Raw genomic sequence first — 24,823 nt, 5'->3', positions numbered from 1 at the left:
CATCATCATCATCATCATCATCATCATCATCATCATCATCATCATCATCATCATCATCATCATCATCATCATCATCATCATCATCATCATCATCATCATCATCATCATCATCATCATCATCATCATCATCATCATCATCATCATCATCATCATCATCATCATCATCATCATCATCATCATCATCATCATCATCATCATCATCATCATCATCATCATCATCATCATCATCATCATCATCATCATCATCATCATCATCATCATCATCATCATCATCATCATCATCATCATCATCATCATCATCATCATCATCATCATCATCATCATCATCATCATCATCATCATCATCATCATCATCATCATCATCATCATCATCATCATCATCATCATCATCATCATCATCATCATCATCATCATCATCATCATCATCATCATCATCATCATCATCATCATCATCATCATCATCATCATCATCATCATCATCATCATCATCATCATCATCATCATCATCATCATCATCATCATCATCATCATCATCATCATCATCATCATCATCATCATCATCATCATCATCATCATCATCATCATCATCATCATCATCATCATCATCATCATCATCATCATCATCATCATCATCATCATCATCATCATCATCATCATCATCATCATCATCATCATCATCATCATCATCATCATCATCATCATCATCATCATCATCATCATCATCATCATCATCATCATCATCATCATCATCATCATCATCATCATCATCATCATCATCATCATCATCATCATCATCATCATCATCATCATCATCATCATCATCATCATCATCATCATCATCATCATCATCATCATCATCATCATCATCATCATCATCATCATCATCATCATCATCATCATCATCATCATCATCATCATCATCATCATCATCATCATCATCATCATCATCATCATCATCATCATCATCATCATCATCATCACCAACATCATCATCATCATCATCATCACCATCATCATCATCACCATCATCATCCTCACCATCATCATCACCATCATCATCACCATCATCATCATCATCATCATCACCTTCATCATCATCATCACCATCATCATCATCATCATCACCATCATCATCATCATCATCACCATCACGATCATCATCATCATCATCATCATCATCATCACCTTCATCATCATCATCACCACCATCATCATCATCATCACCATCATGATCATCATCATCATCATCATCATCATCACCTTCATCATCATCATCACCATCATCATCATCATCATCACCATCATCATCATCATCATCACCATCACGATCATCATCATCATCATCATCATCATCATCACCTTCATCATCATCATCACCACCATGATCATCATCATCACCATCATGATCATCATCATCATCATCATCATCATCACCATCATGATCATCATCACCATCACCATCATCATCATCATCGTTGTCATCTTTGTCTAAAGTCTGCTTAGTTTATCAGCTGTTCAGTTTGTACATCTTCCTCTCCACAGTGTCACTAATGTGGAGAGGAAGATCTAGAAGATGATGATGATAAGTTCTGATCCTCCTTCAGGACCGTCAGGGACTGATCGGGTCCTGCTGGGATGATGAAGCAAACAGACAAATAGGGCACTGGTGTTGCAGCCAGGGGGGCGTTCCATTTCAGGAGGGGGGCTCATAAATGTAACATGAGTGTCTGCAGGCTGGTGAATGTGGAGGAGAGCTGATGGACGGATGGACGGGGGAACAGGACTCAGGGGACAGATGGACGGACAGAGGTTTAGCCATATGGCCCGGCCCGGGCACTGAGGTCACTTCCTGCGGACCCATGTGGGACCTGCAGACTGCTGATCTCAGGACAGCTGAGGGGTTCGACCTCTGCGAGCCAGAAAAACAGAGTCTGACCCCGCGTCAGTCTGCAGGACTGCTGACAGCAGACTGAAGTTAGGATCTGCAGATTCACCGAGCAGACAACCAGAGTGGAAAAATAACGAGGATCATCAACACATTTAGAGTCATTCACGTCTGATCGACACGTCAGAAGAACTATATCTTTGAATATTGATGAGGTCAGACCTGTTAGCTTTAGCCTCAGTTAGCATCATGACATGAGACCTGTTAGCTTTAGCCTCAGTTAGCATGACATCAGACCTGTTAGCTTTAGCCTCAGTTAGCGTGACATCAGACCTGTTAGCTTTAGCCTCAGTTAGCATCATGACATCAGACCTGTTAGCTTTAGCCTCAGTTAGCATGACATCAGACCCGTTAGCTTTAGCCTCAGTTAGCATGACATCAGACCTGTTAGCTTTAGCCTCAGTTAGCATCATGACATGAGACCTGTTAGCTTTAGCCTCAGTCTGTTAGCATGACATCAGACCCGTTAGCTTTAGCCTCAGTCTGTTAGCATGACATGAGACCAGATAGCTTTAGCCTCAGTTAGCATCATGACATGAGACCTGTTAGCTTTAGCCTCAGTCTGTTAGCATGACATGAGACCTGTTAGCTTTAGCCTCAGTCTGTTAGCATGACATCAGACCTGTTAGCTTTAGCCTCAGTTAGCATCATGACATCAGACCCGTTAGCTTTAGCCTCAGTCTGTTAGCATGACATCAGACCCGTTAGCTTTAGCCTCAGTCTGTTAGCATGACATGAGACCAGATAGCTTTAGCCTCAGTTAGCATCATGACATGAGACCTGTTAGCTTTAGCCTCAGTCTGTTAGCATGACATGAGACCTGTTAGCTTTAGCCTCAGTCTGTTAGCATGGCATGAGATCCGTTAGCTTTAGCCTCAGTCTGTTAGCATGACATGAGACCCGTTAGCCTAAGCCTCAGTCTGTTAGCATGACATGAGACCCTTTAGCCTAAGCCTCAGTCTGTTAGCATGACATGAGACCTGTTAGCTTTAGCCTCAGTCTGTTAGCTTCCCTATAGTGTCCCTACAACAAGCAACACAAGCTAACGTTAGCTTAGAAAAGCTAAGCTAAGCTAACATTACTGAAAACCATATTAGCATACTGCAGCAAGCTAACATATGAACATCCTGTCACGTGTTCTCTCCTGACAGATAGTAACATTACACACATAACATTACACACATAACATTACACACATAACATTACACACATAACATTACACACATAACATTACACACATAACATTACACACATAACATTACACACATACCATTACACACATAACATTACACACATAACATTACACACATAACATTACACACATAACATTACACACATAACATTACACACATAACATTACACACATAACATTACACACATAACATTACACACATAACATTACACACATAACATTACACACATAACATTACACACATAACATTACACACATAACATTACACACATAACATTACACACATACCATTACACACATAACATTACACACATAACATTACACACATAACATTACACACATAACATTACACACATAACATTACACACATAACATTACACACATAACATTACACACATAACATTACACACATAACATTACACACATAACATTACACACATAACATTACACACATAACATTACACACATAACATTACACACATAACATTACACACATAACATTACACACATAACATTACACACATAACATTACACACATAACATTACACACATAACATTACACACATAACATTACACACATAACATTACACACATAACATTACACACATAACATTACACACATAACATTACACACATAACATTACACACATAACATTACACACATAACATTACACACATAACATTACACACATAACATTACACACATAACATTACACACATAACATTACACACATAACATTACACACATAACATTACACACATAACATTACACACATAACATTACACACATAACATTACACACATACCATTACACACATAACATTACACACATAACATTACACACATAACATTACACACATAACATTACATTACAGATACACATAACATTACACACATAACATTACACACATAACATTACACACATAACATTACACACATAACATTACACACATAACATTACACACATAACATTACACACATAACATTACATTACAGATACACATAACATTACACACATAACATTACACACATACCATTACATTACAGATACACATAACATTACACACATAACATTACATTACAGATACATATAACATTACACACATAACATTACATTACAGATACACATAACATTACACACATAACATTACACACATAACATTACATTACAGATAGTAACATTATTCTAAATACGACTGTAGGACGCTGACTGCAGTCAAAGACAAAGAGCTCCGGTGGCTCTTCAGCACATCCAGCTCGTCTCTGTCTCTAACTGAAGCTTGAGGACGGCGTGGCCGAGCCTCAGAGTGCAGCTCTAACGTTGGACAGACTCTGACACTCGAGACTCGCAGGCTTTGATTAAATCCTCCAAGCTTCATTAAAAACCATGAAAGCTCATTTTAGAGACACATCCATCCTCCCCCCTGCACACATCCCTCACCCAACGAACCAATCACTGCTCTCTGTTCTCTGTTTGTGTCTGGGAACACATCAGGGAGGAGTCCACAAACATCCAGAACCAGAACCAGATCCTCTTCAAACCACCTGAGACTAACGATGAGAGGAGCTGATGAACCTTGTGTTGATGTTTCTTTGAGGAACCTTTAACTTCTTTCATTTCTTTAGGTTCTTTGTGGAACCCAAACTGGTTCTTCTGGCATCACTCTGAAGTTCTGTGGTTCATCAGCAGTATAACGATTGGACAGCGCGTGCGTAATGTCACTCATTTTGTAGTCCTGCCTCTTCTTCCTCCTGTTAATCTAAATATGGTCAAAGACCTGAGGCAGGTCGAATGACTTCTCCCACCTGTCAGTCAAAGCGTCCCCGCTCTTAACCCTGCATAACTTTAAGCCTTAATATAATGTGAACAGGTGAGTTGTATATAAATTCACCCTCAGTACAGTTGTCATGAACGGGGAAATTAGCTACAGAGACCAAAACTGTTTTTTGTACCAGGCTGTAAACATGTTTATTTCTGCTGTGAAGTTGGACATTTGGACATGGGGACTTATGGAGACTGACTCACTTCTGGAGCCAGCCTCAGGTGGACGTTAGAGGAACTGCAGGTTGTGTTTCTCTTCACAGACATGGCGATTTCTGATTGGTTGTGGTTAGCATGTTTATCTCTAAATCACATGAAGAAAATCTAAAACCATGCACAGAGCAAACACACCTGTTCTTCAGGTGAGTTCATCAAGATGATGATCATCAAACCAGTCAGCCCATAAGGTGTCAGCTCTTTCAATGGAAGCACAGCGCCTCCTGCTGTTTGAACTGAACATGAAGCTTTGTCATTAAGACAGACAGAACATGAACAGAACTCAGGTCAGGTTCTCGTGGATCGTGGCTGCTGCTGTGGTCCTGATGACGTCCACTACACATATTACTATTATTGTTATTATTGTTGTTATTATTATTGTTATTGCTGCTGCCATATCTCATCACAGTTTATAGTTAGTTAATGATTTACTGCTGCTGTGTCTCTATCTATCTATCTATCTATCTATCTATCTATCTATCTATCTATCTGTCTATCTAACCTCTCTGTCTTCAGTTCAACTGTCCACCACTGAGCTCGGTTCTGTGGTTTCTAATGTATTTATATATTTATTTTTTTTACTTCACAAAAACAGATTCCTCTGTGGAAACATCAACCTGAGCTGAATGTTCTCTGAACACTCTCAGAACATTCTTTGAGTTTGTTTGAACATGGACCTGAAACACTTTGTGAACCAGAACCAGAACATATGTTAATCATCTGACCCAGAGAACCTGGACTGAAGAGAAACGAGTTTCCACATTAACTGTTGCTCTCATTCTTTTTGTTTTTAATAAAAACATTTCATTTCAGTCTGATGGAAGGTTTCATCTCAAATGTTATAAAATCAAATTAAACATTACAGTTTTTCTCCATTGGTTTGGCTCATTTCATGAAACTGAGATGCCATTCTCATAACAACATGGACAAATCCCCAAACTATCTTGCAGTTTCTCACAACAGAATGGCATTTATCATTGCTTTCATCACATTTCCAAATGCTTTGTACATGTGTCAAGCCTTTAGTACATCCTTGCAAATAGCTATGTACAAGTATCCTACAGTTAACACAATCAGCCAACATTTAGTACATTTTTCAAATGAATGTATCTTGCTGATCTATCCCAATTGGTTGGTTTTCAGTGTCATGGTTATTGTCCTCAAAACATGTCAGCACATTTTCATCGTATAAGTCATCATATGCAGAATAGTCTGCTCAATTGTCAAAATAGTGTTAGGTGTGTGTGTGTGTTTTTCTCTGCTGTGAGGACATACCAGGGGATCAGTGTAGAGGATGGCTTGGGCATGCACGACGCTTCTTCCTGCGCTGTATCTCAAGAGACAACATCAGATGCGATGTGGATGAGAATCTGTGGCCGAACAGAGCACAGAGAATGGATGGCCAGGAAGATGAGGATGGTGACCAGGAGAGAGAGGGGAGTGACCGTGACTAAACAAAATGTCTTCATTTGTGACTCTTTGTATTTACAGTGCTGATTTGTTGATTTTTTTCTTTTTTGTGGGTTTTTGTATTTTGTGTACACAGTATATTTTCCTTTTTTACGGTTCCCTACCTACTGTAATGTGTACAATTTACGTTAGTTGAGAATAAAAATGAAAATTCCTCGGCAGAATGAGTGCAGTGTGTGTGTGTGGTGTGAAAATGTTATGCCTATAGTTAGAAATATGCCATGACAAAGCGTCTAAGCATTTTGACTTGCAGTACTTACACAATACCAAAGGGACAATGCATTTTGGAGGCACTGACTAGTTATATGAGAAGGGAATGTAGTTTTGACTGAAGGGTAAACTGTTTTGGGAGCTGTACAAACATTGCCAGGTGATCCATGTAGTTGTGCAGTACCATCCAAGTTATTTTGACAGAAGTACTGAATGAATCAAAATGTGCCAAAGCAATTGAGAAGGATCCATGCCATTTTTATGGTACTGACTATTTACATGGGAAAGGGATTTCATTTTGAAGCATGGATGAGTAGTTTTGGGAGACAAATTACATTTTGCTGGTTATCTGAAGTGTTGTGCAGAACTGCAAGTCTGTTTGGCCAAATTGCTTTATAGTTATGAGAATGTCATCTCAGTTTCAAGAAATGAGCCAAACCAATGGAGAAAAACTGTAAAACATTAAACTCAAATGTTTGTCTTTAAAATGTTCAGATCAATAAAAAATATCATTTATATATTTTAAACTTTTGACTTTATCTTACAAATGTTAAAATAATTTTTTATAAAACTATACTATATAACTAACTATATAAACTTTTAAATAAATAAATTATTTTTATGAATTCAGTCAATAAATTAGATCTGTCCATCTCTTCCTCTGTGGTGTTTGATGGTTTATAATAAACAGTGCTGTGTTGCCTCCTGCTGGACAAACACCTTCACTACAACTCTACGTCCAGGTTTGAGACAGTCTGTGGGGACGTCTCAGAGACTACGTCCAGGTTTTAGACAGTCTGCAAGGACGTCTCAGAGACTACGTCCAGGTTTTAGACCCTTGTATCTCGCTCTCATTCTTTTAGTCGCTACTCAGACATCATGACCACAGATGAGGGTTGGAGCTACAGTCATTTTGGTTCTGGATCCAGAGCTGTGTGTAGAGGTGAGCTCAGTTGGTATCACACACCAGAAACACTCGAGTACTTATCAGCTGATCATCATACAAACACTGTAGATGAATGTAGTGCAGGTATCAGAGCACAGACACAATAAAGAGCAGAGGCCTGTCGTAGTGCTGAATCATGCTTTATTAAATCAGTAATGCATAAAACTCGAGGAGGATGAAATATAGTTCTACATCAACAGATCAATAATTCAAAGTGCAGGGTAACACGTCTGCTTTTCTTTTTACACAGGAGATGATGTCACTGTGGCGGACCCCGACTACTGACAAGGTGAAACGACTAAAAGCTACAAACACTCGCACTCAAACACACAAACACGTTTAGCTAGCTATCCTCCAAGAGGTGGCGCTGCTTCTGCGCAGCAGAGCCGGCTCTGACCTTCTTCATGGCCAGGAGATGTTACGTTTTAAAGAGCCAGTCCGGCCGTCCTGCGCCAGAAACAGCGCACTTTATTAAAATGATCTCAACACCCAGAGTGCAGGCCGCTCGCACTCCGGGCAGGTCATCAAATCATGGTGGTATGACACAGTCAGTCTGAGCACAAGGCCGGTTCATGCTGCTTACATGAGGGTAATGCAAACAGCACTCAGGGTCTTACGCTCATGGTACAACTCATAGGAAACTGTAATATCTCACGCACAGACGCGTGTTCAAACAATAACTTAGTCTTTCTGTTTGTGGTTCAGAACGTCAACAGGGAGCCTCTCTACCTGTTGAGGCAATCTTAAAGACTTCAACTTATCGTTGAGGCACAGAGTTTAGTTTCTAAGTTTGACAGGGTATTCGTTCCAGGTGAAACTTTCTCCTGTTTAAACATTTGTTCTTTTGTTTCAGTTCATATTATTGTCATAAATAACAATGCATACATTTCCCATAACCGTTAAATTCGGCTATATACATTATGTACATGTCACAGAAAAGTGGTTCAAAAATCCTAAGTCATAATTGTCCAATATGGCACATTTTATAACAACTTTAGACTTTAGTCTAGTTTGGCATAAATTAATGTCAAGTTTGGTACAAAAATAGTTCATATTTACAAGAACAGAAATCCAGATCTTTATCAAGTATTATTGTTGCTAATTCACTAAATAAAAAGGTTCTGGACGAGGGAACAGGGGCTATAAATTAACTTTTCTTTTTTTTTTACATGGACCGAATGTGAACGTTGACAGTCGCGGTGTCGAAGCCGAGCTCGTTAGACAGTCGCAGGGTGTACGCTCCAGCATCGCCCTCCTTCACCGCAGAGATCACGAGGGTGGAGAGCTCAGCGGTGTTCTCCACATGATACCGCTCGTCCCCGTTGGGGAGGGTCCGACCCGAGCGTACCCACTGGACGGATGGTGTGGGGTCTCCGGAGAATACCCCCGCCACAGTCAGAGTCTTCCCCGGCTCGGCGTTCACATTCTGCGGAAGAGCTTCGATCTTTGGTGGAACGCCTGTTAACAGAGAAAAACGAGGTCAGTGATGAAGGTTCACTGTGTGATGATGATGATGAGAACATGTGATGACATCAAAGTCCCAAAGATGAGCCACAATATTCACACGTTAATGTTTTGACCTCTTTGTCTCCGTAGTTTAAATTTCATGACTCAACTCACTTTTCTCGACTTTGTTTTCGCACGTGATTCTTTGATCGCTGCATTAAACTGTCATGAGACATCATCTTTAGTACGGCAGGAGAAATGACGGGATGTTCTTCATTCTTGGTTTGTCGCAGTAAGGAGAAAAACCTTCGACCGAGCGCTGTTGATGAACTTAGCAATGGCGATACCATAAAAAATACCAGGTGTCATCCACAGTGGTGCTGAGCAAGTCCAAACCATGCAGTGGAAATGATCAGAAGTTGGTTATAGTTTCTTTGATGCTCTTTCTTGAATCAGTTTATACTTTATACTCAGTGTTGTAGTACTCGAGATCCGACTCGCCTCGGTCTCAGACTGGTCAAGACCAAACCTCAGGATGTCACTTAACTGTCTGATTTATTCGTTACCTGTCTGAAAGAACACACAACATTTTGGAAATACTGCACAAAGAGTTTTCATGATAGCTACCCGAGTCTGCTACATACTGTCTGGTCTGTCTCAATCCTTCAAAGTCTTGTCTCTGTCTCGATACACTCTGGTCTTGGTCATGACTTAGTCTTGGTGTAGTTAGTCTTGACTACAATGCTGCTAAAAGGATAAAGCTTTGATAGTGCAAGTACGATGTTTCATTGTTCTGTGCTGTCGTTGAGATTTACTTTGACTCCATGAACAAATATAATAATTTCAATTCTATTCTATTCATTTCAGTCTAACTTGATTTTTGTCCTTCACGTCTCATCCAATGAAGTGAGCTGCTCTAAATCGATATAACAGTGATTAAGCCGACACTAACAGTGTCTTCTTCTCATCCGTTTGTGGCTTCATTTTTATGACTGGATGAAATCATCAATGTACAAGTTGAAGAATGTTATTGTAATGATGACTACAGTTTTTAAACAGGCAGGACTTCATCTCACATTCATCTTTACTCGGTCAAGGTGCTCAGATCATTCAAGGTGCACTTCCTCTTACTCTGACTTTAAGTGCAAGTTACAGACGGATTCAGGCATCTCACCTCGTTTAACCCCGGTGGTGAGGGCTCTCATCGAAGAGGAGGAGGCCTCAACATGCGAGTGAGTAGACATTTCTATCATTTGGCTGCTGGAGCTCATGGAAACCATTGACCCAGCCATCATTGACCCAGCCATCATTGACCCAGCCATCATTGACCCAGCCGTCATTGACCCAGCCGTCATGGCAGACATGCTACTTGCAGACGTGCTCTCAAACGAATACTCGGCGGCGGCAGCAGAGCGGGAGCTGCTGCTGTAGCTGCTGGCCTGCATGGAAGCTGCCTCCATACTAACTGAAGAGGCAGATAAACCTTTCAGCATGCCGGCAGCAGCCTCAGAAGAAGCTCTTTGCTCCACAATTATCATTTTTGTTGATTCTTCAGCTGTGAGAATGCAAATGACAAGCACACATGGCTCATATCACAATGTGCACAAGCACTGTACAATGTATGCAGACAGAGTGTAAGCCGCGAGTGCCTTACGTTTGAATATTAAAAATGTTTTGGTCCAATCAAAGTCTTTTGTTTCGTCACAAGCTTTAGTATCAAGGCCAATTAAATACACTGAGGCACAGTGTGTTTAATTGAGTTTAGCTGAAATGCAGTGGGGACTTACTGAGGACATTCAGGGAGGATGTTGCAGAGCACTGTCCAAACTGATTTTTGGCTTTTATTGTGTATTTCCCGCTGTCTGCAACTGTGGCTTCACGTATCTCCAGAGTGAACACGTTCTTAGAGCGGCTCAGTCGGATGTTTGACGTGACAGAGATCTGCAAAGAGACGGCAGTGTGGGGTTAAGTCAGCTGTAAAGACGTGAACACAATTTGATCTAAAAGTTTCTGGAAGAAACTACTCACGGTCATGTTGTCTTTCAACCACTCCACCTCAGAGGAAGCATCTCCTTCGATTTCACACGTGAACTTAACGTTTTCCCCTTCATTCACGTTCTGGGATTTGGGCTGCACCAGGAAGTGAGGCGCCGTGACCTCGAGTGTTGGTGACACCACTCTCCTTAGTGACTTGATTGGAGAAGTCACTTGTTCCATCTCAGATGGAGGTAGGGATTTTGGTGTTGGTGATTTGGGAGTCGGTGATTTTGGTGTTGGGGATTTTGGTGAGACTGGAGACTTGACTCTCTGAGGTGACTTGACTGGCTCAGGGGATTTGACTCTCCGGGGAGATTTGACTGGTTCAGGGGACTTGGCCAGAGGGGACTTTGCTTCTGGAGAGGTGACTCTTGGAGAGGCGACAACCTTCTCCTTGGACTCAGACTTGCGGATGGTCAGACTGAAATGGGCTTCTTGTTTGCCTCCAGCGTTTTCCACCAGCACAGTGTAGCTACCTTCATCCGACATCTCAACAGCAGAGATCTCAAAATGGGAGTTGTTGTGAGTTGAAACAACGTGATGACGGGCAGAAGTGCAAACAACTGCCCCTTCGTGCAGCCAGGTGACAGAAGGTGCTGGATCGCCGTCCATTTTGCACTCAAATCTGGCAACTGCTCCCTCCTCGACAGTCAGGGACTGTGGCTTTGACAGGATCATGGCGGGGACACTAGGCTTCTCCTTTGGCTTCTCAACCTCAGCAGGCTTCTCACTTGGCTTCTCAACAACAGTGGTGGACTGGGTCTCAGTTTTAGTCACAGTTTCCTGCACTGTTGTTTTAGAGGAGGAGACATGGTATACCTCTGTTACGGTCATCTCTGGCAGATGGGAGGATGGAGGCTCCTCATCTTTGCGGAGTGAGGAGAAGGCAGCGTACTCTGCTCCTGCTACATCCAATGTAGCATAGTCTGAAGTCTCTCCTTTAGCATTCCTGCAGACCACACGGTAAGTGCCGGCATCTTCAGTCACACAGTTGGTGATCTGGAGAGTCAGGACGCCGCTGATGTTGCTCATGTAGTATTTGCTACTCTGCTGAATCTCTTTTCCATTGTGGAACCACTTGACCTCAGACTCTGGCTTGGACTGGACGTTCAGAGTGAATTTTGTGTTGGAGCCATAGGGTACACGATGAGATCGCATCCTGATGGTGATACGTGGGGCGTGGTCAAGACTGAAGGGAGCCTGAGTCACCACCTCCACCTTGCTCTCCACTGACCTCCTCTCAGATCTGAGCGCCTGCTTTCTCTCTTCATATCTGGAAGCAAAGTCGACCCTTGGAAGGGTCACGTCTGCCTTGGCAGCTTTTCCTGGGGTAGGAGATCTCTCTGGTTCATGCACTGGGAGCTTCTTGATTGGTTTAGGCATATATTCAGAGGTCAAACTTGTCAGGTGCTCTGATTGCTCCTCAGAGACTGTCGCAACAGTGACGGTTGTTTCCTTCCTCGTGGTACGAGTCTTCTCTTCAAACTCCATGCGTTTGAGTTCACTCTTGTAAGAGGAGATTCTCTGGGCAGTTTTGTGTGGGCGCAGCAGCTCCTGATCTTCTCTTTCTTCATACACCCTCTGCTTCTGTCTTGGAGCTTTGTATGTGGCTTTGTCGTGACGCTGGCGAAGATCAACAAAACTTGGGCCAGCTTCATATTTAGAGGGAACTCTGTAGGAGTCATATCTACGGACTTCTTCTCCCTCTTCGTCATCACTGTAGACTCTTCTAGGAGATGAGGGACGCAAAGCGGACAGCTCAAAGCGAACTGGGCTGAGGCTAGGTGGAGAGGCAGAGTATCCAAGCTCCAGCTCATCTTCCAGACGAAGCCTCTCCTCCTCAGTTCTCTTCATTGACAGGTACTCGTTAACGGGCAGCAGCAGCTCCTCGTCCGACAGGTCACCCAGAGACCTCCTCCTGATCCTGTGGTAGGCCTCCATCTCAGGAGAAGGAGTGCGGTGCCTTGCAGGCCTCACAGTCTCCAAGTCATCCTGGGTCAACAATGAGATGCGCCACTTAGGCTTATACTGGTCCTTGATCCTGATAGGCACCTCATAGAATTGCTCCCACCTGGAGAGGCGAATACGCTTCATCCTCTTCTGCTTGATCTTCTCCATCGGCTCGGGGAACTCGTACTGATCCCTCAGCTTCTTGTACCATTTCATGTCAGAGAGAGGCTTGAAGTGCTTAATCTCCACGTCCTCCTCGAGGACAGCTGGGTTAACAACACGAGGAGTGGGAACGACGTACGGCATTCGCAGCCTCTTCTCATCTGCACGCTTCTTCCTCTCCTCTTGTTCTTTCTTTATCTCGGCCTCAGTCTTCTCTCCCTTCTTGGTTGTCACAGCAGGTTTGAACATGGTGGCTGCCTCCCTGACAGCCTGTACCGCCACCGGTGGTAGAGGCATAATAACAGTGCCTGACAAAATCTGAGACAGCCTCACCTTTTTGTCTAACTCCTCCTTTCCGGCTGCCTCCTCCTTCTCCTTTTTACTCATCTCATATTCCTTCTTTACATGAATGACACGTTCAACTTTAAGTGTGGCCTGACAACTGGCAGACCCAGCAGAGTTGGTTGCAGTAACTCTGTAGATACCAGAGTCCTCAGGCAGAGTGTCTCTTACGTGAAGGATATAGTAATCCAGACCTTCATGGACGACCTCAATAGAAGGTCCAAAGGCCAAAGGTGTGCCGTCCTTCTCCCACTTCAGTGTTGGATGGCCAGAGACTCTGATCTCAAAGCGCACATTTTGGCCCTCCCTGCACTCGACGTTTGCGAGCAGGCGTTTAAACATGGGTCTCAGGGTGAGATCTGCAGGACTAGGTCGAGGAACAACAGTAAGACGAGCCTTGCAGCTGTCATCACCGTACCTATTGCGGGCCACTACACTGTACTCAGCATCATCCTGATCATCAAGGTTATGGATAATCAACTGGTACAGGCCCTTGTCAGTGAGGAAGGTGTATTTCTTGTCATCCTGTCCAGGGATGAGCTTCTGTCCAGATTTGTGCCAGATGACACGAGGTTCAGGGTGAACGGTGATGGTGACGCCAAAGCGCACAGACTCGCCCATGTAGGCTGTATGGTTAACGAGAGGCAGGGTGAACTCTGGTGGCTTCTGGAGCATCCTGGCAGTGTCAACTCTGCGCTTTGTCTTCTTGACCACACGGGTGGTGAAGAAGTCCCGGTAAGATCTAACACTGCTGATGAACAGCTCTGCATAGGCACTGTCCTCACCATACTCATTCACAATCTTGCATCTGTAAGTACCATCGTCTGACCTTGTGACCTTGTTGATGGTGATCACAGCCAGACCATCCTCGTATTCAATTTCATATTTGTCACCAGCTTCAAGTTGCCTGACGCCACAGTACCATGTCACCTCAGTAGTGCTGTCGTAGTTTTCAATGTTGCAGGTGAATTTCACATTGTCTCCCTCGTTCACCACAGCATGGCCAATCTGCCCACCAACAGGGCCATTCTCAAATGGAGCAATCTTCACCTTGGCAACAAAGACGCCACGCTGGGACCTGATGGATCCTCCGCTAGCCACACGGGCTGCAGAGACGACAGTGTTCCACTCCTTCCTCACCATTGTCTGGTAGTATCTCTTATGTCTGCCAGTTGCGATCGTTCTGGTGCTGATCTCCTCTGCAGGCTTGGTCAGCCAAGGATGTGCCAGAGCCTCAGCGGCAGTCATACGGTGCTTACGTTCCTTTGTCATGAGGCGGTCAGTGAAGTCTAATGACTCAACACTGACCTGCTTGAAGGACTCGTCATCATAGCTGTATGCTGCGTTGGAGATGTTGTCAATCATTTGTTGGTTGGTTTCTGCTGTGAATGGATTAAGTCCACTGAGAAGGACATAGGCAAGGACACCGACTGACCACATGTCAGTGACAGTGCTAACCATGTCACACTGGTGAATCTCAGGGGCAGCATACTCTGCAGTAGTATACTGGACCTTGATTTGATCTCCAGGAGTCAGGTGTCTGGACTGGCCCAACTCAATAATCTTCACATTGGAGCTGGTCCTGGTTGTGTACACAATGTTCTCAGGTCTGATATCAAAATGTCCATAGCTCTGAGCATGCAAGAACTCAAGAGCTGAGCAGATCTGCCTGATGTAGTTAGCGATCTCACGCTCATTAAGCTCAAACTCAGCTGTGTTAAGGCGCTCAAAGATGTCGACACCAGAGATGAAGTCATAGATCATGACCAGCTCCTCTGGACTGTCGAAGGACTCATGGAGGAGGAGGTAGTTAGTGTGTTTGGCCAAATTCAGTGTTGCGATTTCTTTCTTAACTATTGCTTGATCGGCACCTCTCACTTTGACAAACTTAACCATGTAGGTCTTCTCAGAGCTGATGTCAACACAGCGGTGGACAATACCAAACTGACCTCTGCTCAATTCCTCTGCAATGGCATATTTATTGTGCAGGTTCTTGGCCTCGGAGTGCTGAGCCTTGCCTCTTGGTACACGTCCGGTATCATCAACCTCTCTGTCGTAGAGCAGAACTCTTGATTTGTCCTCCTTGGTCATGACGTGTCCACTGGTTTCAGATGGAGCACTCTGTCCAAACTTGTTCTCAGCGATGACTCTGAACTGATAGCTGGTTCCTCCAAACAGATTGATGACAGTGTAGTGGGTGTCACGGGACTGGGCAACACGCTGCCACCTCTCAGCAGTGGTGGGGCTCTTCTCAATGATGTAGTTGATGACCTTGCTGCCGCCGTCATTTGCTGGGGCCACCCAGTTCAGTGTGACAGAGTCTCTGGAGACATCACTGGCTTTGACACCACGTGGAGGATCAGGCACGTCAGCCACATCCAGCTCAACTGTCTGCTGGTCAATGCCAAATCTGTTCTTGGCACAAACAATGTAGAATCCAGCATCCTTCTTCTCCACTCCGTTGGGGAACACCAAAGATGTGAATGATCTGGTGACAATGACTTGGTAGTGGCCATTGCTGTCAATCAGGTCTTGTCCCTTCTGCCATGTGATGACAGGATCTGGTTTGCCACCGAAAGGTATCTTGATATTGACCACCTCTCCACGCAGGGCAGGGATGGCTTCCTTGTCCTTCAGGTTCTTCGGCAGGTGGATCTGAGCAGGAACTAGAAATAAGAGAAATAGTTTAAGTGAGATGTCGTGTTTAATTCAAATTAAAAAACATGGTTAGTGCTGCTGGGTAGGTTTGTAAAAATAAAACTTACTTTCAACATCCAGAGAGATTGTAGCACAGATGGAACCTCCCTGGTTGGTGGCCCTGATCTGGTACACAGTGGAGTCTTCCTCATCAGCCTCGGTGATGACCAGCTGGTGATAACCTCCCTTGAACTCCTGGATCTTGATCTTCTTTCCATCAGAGTGGATTTCCTTTCCACGCCTGAACCATTTAATAACAGGCTTGGGCTGTCCTGTGATTTTGCAGACAAGGGTAGCATTGCTCTTGTACTTGACGCTCATGTTCCTCAGCTCTTCCTTGAAGGCAGGAGCACGAACATCAATGGCTGTGGCTGTAATGATGGGAGCGGTCTCCTCGCTGTAGTCGCTCTGTCCTCCAAGGTTCTCACACTTAACGCGGAAGATGTACTCGACGCCCTCCGTCAGGCGCTTAACGGACAGCACCGTTTGTTTAATTTCGTCTGTGGTCACTGGAGTCCATTCAGTCCATTCCTTCTTGTCCTTCTTGTGCTTCTTCTCAAGGCAGTAGCTCTTGATCTTGGAGCCACCATCGCTGAGTGGAGGCTTCCAGGAAACCACGCAGGAGTCCTTGGTGATTCCAGAAACAACTGGTGACTGAGGTGGTGATGGTCTCTCTGTGGACAGGAAAGCATTGTCAGTTCAGATTACATGTAAACTGTATGTACTGTGTATCAGAGTTCTGTGCTTATATCGTTAGACATGAATTCATAAAATACTTTAAAAGTTGGTGTTTGATTTACCCAGTTGGCTCTTGATGAGGATAGGTGAAGCGAGCTCCAGTGGTACACTGTTGCCGTAGCGGTTCTGGGCGTACACACGGAAGAAGTATCCAGCACTGTCAGTGAGATTCGGCACACGGCAAGATGTGCCGTTGATAGATGATGACACCAGTTCCCATTCAGTGCCCTCCTTGTCCTCACGCTTTTCTACAATGTAGTTGGTGATCATGCAGCCTCCGTCGTCCATGGGAGGCTTCCAGCTGATGATGACAGAGTTCTTCAGGAGGGCATCCAGCACAATGGGACCCTGAGGCATGTCAGGTTTGTCTGTAGACAGGGATATTAGATATTAGTTATGAATCTTAATATATCACCTTTGAAATGCATGCTTTGTTGCTATCATACAAACATACCATAGATTTCAACATTGAATGCAGTGTCAGCCCTGCCGAAGTGGTTGTGTAGTCTGATCCTGTATTTGCCTCCGTGAACTCTACGCTGCACATTCTTGATGATCAGGTGAGTGTAGTGCTCAGTGGTCTCAATGCTGATGTCCTCTGTGTTCTCCAGAGTCTTTGCACCATGAAGCCACATGATCTTTGGCTCAGGACGACCAATGTAGACGGCGTGGATGCGCAGAGTGGTTCCCAGGCCGGCATAATAAGTTTCCTTCAGTGGGTAGTCAGGGTGGAAGGATGGAGCAGCCTCCAACACCAGGACACCTGAGGTCTCGGCTTCTCCGGCGTCGTTAATGGCCTTGCAGGTGTACTCACCCTCATCCTCTTGCTGGTCAGTCATGATAGAGAGGGAGTGGTTGCGGCCGTCAGAGCTCATCTCGTACTTACGGGACTCAACAACCTCCTTGCCGGCATGATACCACTTGATGTCAGGGACAGGTCTGCCAATAATCTGGCACTTCATGACAGCAGGCTGGCCAAGCTTGGCAGTCACTTCATCCATTTCCTTTCTCATGCTTGGTTTATTTTCAACTGTAAGTAAAAATCAAGTTATAGATTTATACAGGAAACACATATGTAAAGTTATATGAGGTTTCTCTGGGCAAGCAAGTTGGGTAATAGTTATTTTCACACTACATTTCAGTGTACTCACCACTCAGTTTAGTCTTGATGCATGTGGCAGTCCTACGAGGTCTGCTCATTCCTGTCTCATTCTCAGCAAACACTCTGAACTCGTACTCTGTGGCCTCAGCCAGTCCAGGCATGGTCAACTCCATTTCCTTCTGCCTCTGCTTGTTGCACTTCTTCCAGGTGCTCTCAATGGACTTCCTGTACTCCACCCAGTAGCCCAGGACCTCCTTTCCACCGTCACACTCTGGAGCTTGCCAGCGGATGGTGATGAAGTTGTTTTTCACGTTCACTGTGTCGATCTCGCCTGGTTGGCTTGGCTTGTCTGGAGCGAAAGAAACAAAAAACAAGTTTAATCATCAGTTGTTTTTGTGACTCACTGACACCAACACAAACCACATTTGATTGAGGAGGCTCACCGAATGGATCCTTGCATGTGACTGCGTCAGACACAGGACCAGCCTCACTCTCGCCAATGTTGTTTACAGCAACAATGCGGAACTGGTAGTCTGCATCAGGGGTGAGTCCAGGCAGAGTAAACATAGTGGAAGTGATCTTGTTCTCGTGGCGGGACCAAGTCTCAGTGGACACCACCTTGTACTCAACAAAGTAGCCAGTGATTGCAGAGCCACCGTCGTCCTTTGGTCTGGACCAGGCCAATGCCACAGAGCTCTTTGTGACATCCATAATCTCTGGTGGAGTGCTTGAAGGCTCAGGGGGACCTGGTTTGAAAAACACAGATTAGTAGTGAATGATTTCAAACTGTTTAAACACACGTGACTGGCGACTGACTGAAGAAAAGGAACACTTACAGAGAGGTGTCTTGGGCACCAGTGGCTGCTCTGATTTCAGAGAGGAGCTGATTCCAAAGGAGTTCTCAGCCGTAACCTTGAAGTGGTACTCTGTTCCCTCCTTCAGGCCCTTGACAACCAGCTGAGTGTCAGTCACTCTGGAGTCCACAGTGTACCAGGCGTTTCTGGCTGCCTCACGTCTTTCTACAATGTAACCCAGGATATCTGAGCCACCATCATCCGTGGGTGCCTTCCAGGACACCTTGACAGAATTGGCCTGGATCTCCTCAAAGACCAGTGGTCCCTCTGGAGCACTTGGGCGGCCGATTACCTTCACCTTGATTTGGGCTTTCTTCTTGCCAACCTTATTCTCCAGCAGGAGGTCATACACGCCTGTGTCGCTCCTCTCGGCTCCCTTGATCACCAGCTCACTGGCGTCCTCGGTGGAGGCAATCATGGCCATAGTGGAGACTGCACCGCCATCCTTTGACCACTTGCAGGTTGGATGAGGTTTACCCTTGATGGGTAGAGACAGTCTAACCACTCCTCCCTGGCGGACCACGTACACGTCTTTGTATTTGAGCTCCAGGTCGTAGTCAGGAGATTCTAGAGAACAATGACAGTTTGATTTATTTCGTTTTTTTCAGTTATCTTAAACATACACAGTGATCTTATTGCAGGTGTAGTTAATGTAACCTCTGCATCCTTACCAAGCATCTCAGTCACAGTAACAGTTCCAGGCACCTCAGCAGGTTCTCCAGAGCCACCTGCATTGCAGGCCATCACGTGGAACTTGAACTCCTCTCCTTGCGGCATGTTGGTCAGCGTGTACTCGCAGATCAGAGATGGCGTGGTGTTGCACTTGATCCAGGCCATGGTGCCCACCTTCTGCATCTCAATAAGGTAACCGTCCACTCTTGCATCTCCCTCATCATCGGGAGGACTCCAAGCCAGTGACACGGTGGACTTGGTGGTGTCTGTGATCCTTGGGTTCTGAGGACAGCCAGGTGGATCTGAGCGGGGAAGAGAAGCATGTCAGTATTTGAAATGCATCTGTACTACATTTATACTGTATATAACAAAGTTTTCTCAAACTGTTCTCTTACCAATGGGATCTGTTGCGACTGCTGGTTTTGATGGCAGACTTGGTTTGCTCAGTCCTCTGGCATTGATGGCGGTGATCCTGTGTTCATACTCCAGGCCCTCGATTAGCTCGGTGGACCTGTATCGGGTCATGGTGATGGGGTTCTTGTTGGCACGCACCCATCTGTCAGACCTGACTTCTTTGCGTTCAATAATGTATCCAGAAACCTCAAGGCCACCATCTTCATCTGGTGGGTTCCAGGCCACAGTCATGCCATCACGAGAAACGTCAAAGACAGTTGGACGTCCAGGAGGTCCAGACACATCTATGGAGAAGGAAAACATCTTTCTATATATCTGTACATAACACTGTTTGTGTAGTAATATTGGCTAAATGTGTAAAAGTAAAGAAAATCTTACTTTTCATGCTCCTGCAGGTAACATTCTCAGACTGCAGGAACTCTCCAGTGCCGTAACGATTAATGGCAGCTGCACGGAAGACGTACTCATCTCCTTCAATCAGGTTCTCAAACTTGAAGGTTGGTCGGCTAACATCACAAACAGGTACCCAGCCGGGTTTGTGAGCATCACGCTGCTCCACTGCGTAGCCGCTGATGGGAGCTCCACCATCTCTGACTGGAGGATCCCAGCTGCAGGTGACGGTGGTGGCATCGATCTCATCAAACCTAATGGGTCCATTTGGTTCATCAGGTTTAGCTGGTAAAAAGGGGATTAAAATTAATGGTTGCAGCCAACTCAACTGGCTAAAGGGAAACACTTTGATTGCCGGTAACACCACCAGACTTTACTGTAACCTGCTCTTGATAATGACAACAACAAATGATGAAACAAAAATACCAAATGAGGGATGGTTTCTTACAGAGGATGATGACCTTGATGACCTCTTTGATGACACCAACAGCATTCTTCACTTCCAGGGTGTAGTCACCAGTGTCGTCAATGGTGGTGTCAGACATAGTCAGTTTGGAGAACTTGCCAGTGCTCTTGACCTTGACACGGTCTGTGATTTTTAGTCTGTTATCACTGAAATACCAGGAGCAGACTGGAGGAGGTCTGCCAATGATGGGCAGATCCAGCTCCAGAGTCTTGCCGGCCAGGACATTGACAACCTTCTGAGGAATACTGGAGAAGTCCACCACAGGCATGACTGGAAAGAGAAAAAAGATACTATGTTAACATGTACGTTAACCATATCTTGTTTGATTGCATGAAGCACACTGTTACCTCTCTGTTCCTGTACAGTGATGGGTGCAACAAGCTCTTTGGGCTCGGAGGCTCCTCTGCTGTTGACTGCTCTGACCCTGAACAAGTACTGCTCATTCTCATTCAGCTTGTCAATGGTGTGTTCAAAGTCTGTGATCTTCAGCGTGGCCACCTTCATCCACTTGTCGGTGCCAAACTTGCAGGCTTCAATGACGTAGCCCGACAGTCTGCTGCCACCGTCATGCTCGGGCTTCTCCCAGCCCAGGACAACAGTGCTCTTGGTGACGTCGATCACTTCCAGCTTTTGTGGTGGCAGAGGCACATCACAAGCCAGGATGACGTCCGGAGTCTCGCAAGGCTCACCGACGCCATAGATGTTCTCAGGGAGGACCCGGAAGTAGTACAGCATACCCTCCATCAGGCCGTCGATCTTGTAGGATGTCTTACTGCACTTGCTTGTGACAGTCTTGTAGGCTCTCATGGAGGCCTCACGTCGCTCAATGATGTAGTTGTTGACAGGAGCTCCGCCATCCACGGTTGGGGCTTCCCAAGAGATTGTAATAGACTCCTTTGTCAGCTCTTTTATCTTAATTGGTCCAGTTGGTCCAGGAGTATCTAACAATGGAAATATTTTGTTCAGTATTTTATATTAATAAAACTTTCCAAAAGCTTCTATACCACATAAAATCAATGGCACTTACCATAGACCTTAACCAGAATGTTGGCTTCCTGTTTTCCAGCAGAGTTCTCAGCCACCAGTGTGTATTTGCCAGCGTCATAGCGGTGGACCTTATCAATGATGAGTGTTGTGGACGTGCTGGTGACTTCAATAAATCCTCTGTTGTGGAGGTCAACATCAGGCTTACTCCATGTGAGGGTGGGCATTGGACGGCCAGTAACCTTTACGAACAGACGGAGGGAGCCGCCAGCACGCAAGCAGATGGTCTTCTTCAGGTCATCGTGCAGCTCAAAGTCAGGAGTTTCTGTGTGAGCAAAAGCAAATGATTTGAAATGTTGGAAATTTTAATGCTACCACATCATGAAAGACTTACAAATGATATTTACTGTATTGAAAGAAGGAAAATCATTCCAGATGACTTACCAATTCTCTCCACTGGCTCAGTCTCAGCACATGGTTCACTGAAGTCTCCTGTACCATTGATGTTGATGCCAGCCACTCTGAAGCAGTACTTCTTGCCCGCAGTAAGTCCAGTCACCACATACTCTGTACCACGCAGGGTCTTTTCATGGGCCTTCTTCCATTCCTCGGCTCCAGCTTCCTGCATCTCCAGGATGTAGCCGATCACATCGGCTCCTCCGTCCTCCACAGGGCGGGACCAGGCTAGACTGATGCTGTCAGCATGGGTATCAGTGATACGAGGAATAGAAGGAGGAGCAGGGGTGCCTTAGAGGAGAGAATACAGGAATGAAGATTATGGACGTAGTTCATAAAGGACAGATTTCAGATCATCAGTCAGATCTACGGTTGTATTTAGACTTACATGTTGGCACTCTGCAAACAACATACAGAGAAACCTTGCTGGGTTCACTCTCTCCGGCCTTGTTGATGGCTGTCACTCTGAATTGGTAGATGTTGCCTTCGATCAAGTCAGACACCTTGAGCGTAGTGTCCAGGTGAGCTCCATCCCTATTCACCTTCACCCAGCGAGCACTCTTTCTCTCGCGCCTCTCCACCAGGTAATGGATCAACGGGCTGCCACCATCGCTCTCAGGCTTCAGCCACTGAATGGTGGCAAAGTCCTTTCCTGAGACCAAGATCTCTGGAGCATCAGGAGGACTTGGCACCGCTGAAGGAAAGAAAAGGTAATTTAGTGTTTAAAATAAAAGAGCAAGATCTGTTTGGCCTCAGAGATTTTGAAAGCATTGTTTATCAGTTTTTATTCACAATGACCTGACTGTTGTACTTACTGAAAGTGTTTCTGGCGAACATGGGCTCTGACTGGAGGTATACTCCAGGTCCGTACTTGTTGACTCCTCTGATTCTGAACAGGTACTCTGTGTTCTTGAAAAGCCTGGTGATGTTGCAGGTCAGCTCCTTGCACTCTGCATCCATTATGACCCAGTTGAGTCTGTTGGTGTCGCGCCTCTCTACAATGTAGTGGGAGACCTCGTCACCGCCGTCCTCCAGAGGAGGCTTCCAGCTCAGTGTGCATGACTCCTCTGTGATTTTGCTAATCTCAATGCTGCCTTCACATACTCCGGGGGTATCAAGTACTTTGACGTTAACCTCAGCAGTCTTGGTTCCACTCACATTCCTGACTGTGAGAATGTACTTTCCTGTGTCATCTCTGTCACAGAATTTGATGATGGCCATTGCCTTGGTGGGAGTGTACTGTACGTGGTACTTTTCACACAACTCCAGGTCCCTGTTGCCCTTGGACCACGAAGACTTGGGGTCAGGTCTGCCTCCCACTGCAGCATCCAGAACCAGGTCTGAACCAGCCCTGACCTTCACAGTTTCAGACAGGAGTTTACTATCCAGCTGGGCCTTTGGAGGCTCTGTTGGGTAGACAAAATGAACATAGTCAGAAGTGTGAAAATGAGCTGTATTGATGGTACTGTATACCAATCAGAAATGCAGACGTTACCGAAGTCGGTCTTGCACTGCACAGAGCCGGTAGTCTCTGAGGGCCTGCTAAAGACCTGGTTGGCATTCTTGGCGATGATTCTGAACTCATAGGGCTCTCCCTCTCCCAAGGCGGTAACAGTGTAGAACGTCTCTGTCACATTGGTGTAGTTACACTTGAGCCAGCGGCCCTCACCGGTCAAGGTGTATGGCTTGCGCTCGATGATGTAGCCCACAATGGGACTGCCACCATCATTCAGCGGAGATGACCATTTGAGGGAGACGGTGGTTCTTGTAACATTTGTGACTTCTGGTTTACTTGGTGGATCTAAAAGCACATCAGCATTTGATCAGACATGTAGGAAGATACTGGCATTGGAAAATTAAGTGAAAAGTAACTGGATAGTGTGATAGTAAACTTAAAACTCACCAACTGGATTTTGAGCAACTGCTCCCTTGGAGGCCTCGCTGGCTTTGCTCAGTCCAGCACTGTTCATGGCATAAACCCTGAACTGATATTCCAGGCCTTCAACCAGACCCTCAACCTTGGAGTAGCACTCAAAGCAAGGGATCTTGTTCTCTCTCACCCACAGGATGTTGTTCCTCTCCTTCTTCTCAATCCAGTAGCCGGTAACCTTGCTTCCACCATCATGATAGGGCTCCTCCCATTTCATGGTCATTGTGTTAGCAGTGACGTTGAAGACTGTAGGTTTTGTTGGTGGGCCAGGAGGTGCTGTGATAAAAAAAAAGAAAAATGTTTTAGTTTAAATTCTAACAGTCTAAGAAATGCATACAAACGTATGTCTGTTGTTTATCATTGACATGTTAAATTACTGAAT

The 24,823-nt window shown here is 45.1% G+C and overlaps 1 protein-coding gene across 1 annotated transcript in view; it reads right to left on the bottom strand.

The window, feature by feature from the left end:
* Nucleotides 1-7,925: 7,925 nt before the first annotated feature.
* The window catches only part of LOC104931749 (titin), a 157,861-nt gene continuing 140,963 nt past the window's right edge, over nucleotides 7,926-24,823 (bottom strand). Inside the window, exons 221-241 of the mRNA XM_027275733.1 lie at nucleotides 24,415-24,717; nucleotides 24,007-24,312; nucleotides 23,327-23,917; nucleotides 22,900-23,205; nucleotides 22,500-22,802; nucleotides 22,099-22,380; nucleotides 21,419-22,012; nucleotides 21,054-21,341; nucleotides 20,594-20,890; nucleotides 20,197-20,499; nucleotides 19,801-20,103; nucleotides 19,112-19,696; nucleotides 18,719-19,021; nucleotides 18,325-18,624; nucleotides 17,628-18,203; nucleotides 17,236-17,541; nucleotides 16,504-17,109; nucleotides 11,276-16,404; nucleotides 11,035-11,188; nucleotides 10,422-10,802; nucleotides 7,926-9,259 (exon numbers count right to left, since the gene is read on the bottom strand). Of these exons, the coding sequence (XP_027131534.1) occupies nucleotides 8,967-9,259; nucleotides 10,422-10,802; nucleotides 11,035-11,188; nucleotides 11,276-16,404; nucleotides 16,504-17,109; nucleotides 17,236-17,541; nucleotides 17,628-18,203; nucleotides 18,325-18,624; nucleotides 18,719-19,021; nucleotides 19,112-19,696; nucleotides 19,801-20,103; nucleotides 20,197-20,499; nucleotides 20,594-20,890; nucleotides 21,054-21,341; nucleotides 21,419-22,012; nucleotides 22,099-22,380; nucleotides 22,500-22,802; nucleotides 22,900-23,205; nucleotides 23,327-23,917; nucleotides 24,007-24,312; nucleotides 24,415-24,717 (12,509 nt within the window). The 3' untranslated portion in view covers nucleotides 7,926-8,966. The remainder of the gene's footprint in view (nucleotides 9,260-10,421; nucleotides 10,803-11,034; nucleotides 11,189-11,275; nucleotides 16,405-16,503; nucleotides 17,110-17,235; nucleotides 17,542-17,627; nucleotides 18,204-18,324; nucleotides 18,625-18,718; nucleotides 19,022-19,111; nucleotides 19,697-19,800; nucleotides 20,104-20,196; nucleotides 20,500-20,593; nucleotides 20,891-21,053; nucleotides 21,342-21,418; nucleotides 22,013-22,098; nucleotides 22,381-22,499; nucleotides 22,803-22,899; nucleotides 23,206-23,326; nucleotides 23,918-24,006; nucleotides 24,313-24,414; nucleotides 24,718-24,823) is intronic.

The sequence above is a fragment of the Larimichthys crocea genome, unplaced genomic scaffold (assembly GCF_000972845.2).
Source record: "Larimichthys crocea isolate SSNF unplaced genomic scaffold, L_crocea_2.0 scaffold196, whole genome shotgun sequence".
Lineage (NCBI taxonomy): Eukaryota > Metazoa > Chordata > Actinopteri > Sciaenidae > Larimichthys > Larimichthys crocea.
Note: the sequence above shows the minus strand (reverse complement) of the source record. Positions and strands in the feature narration are given on the sequence as shown.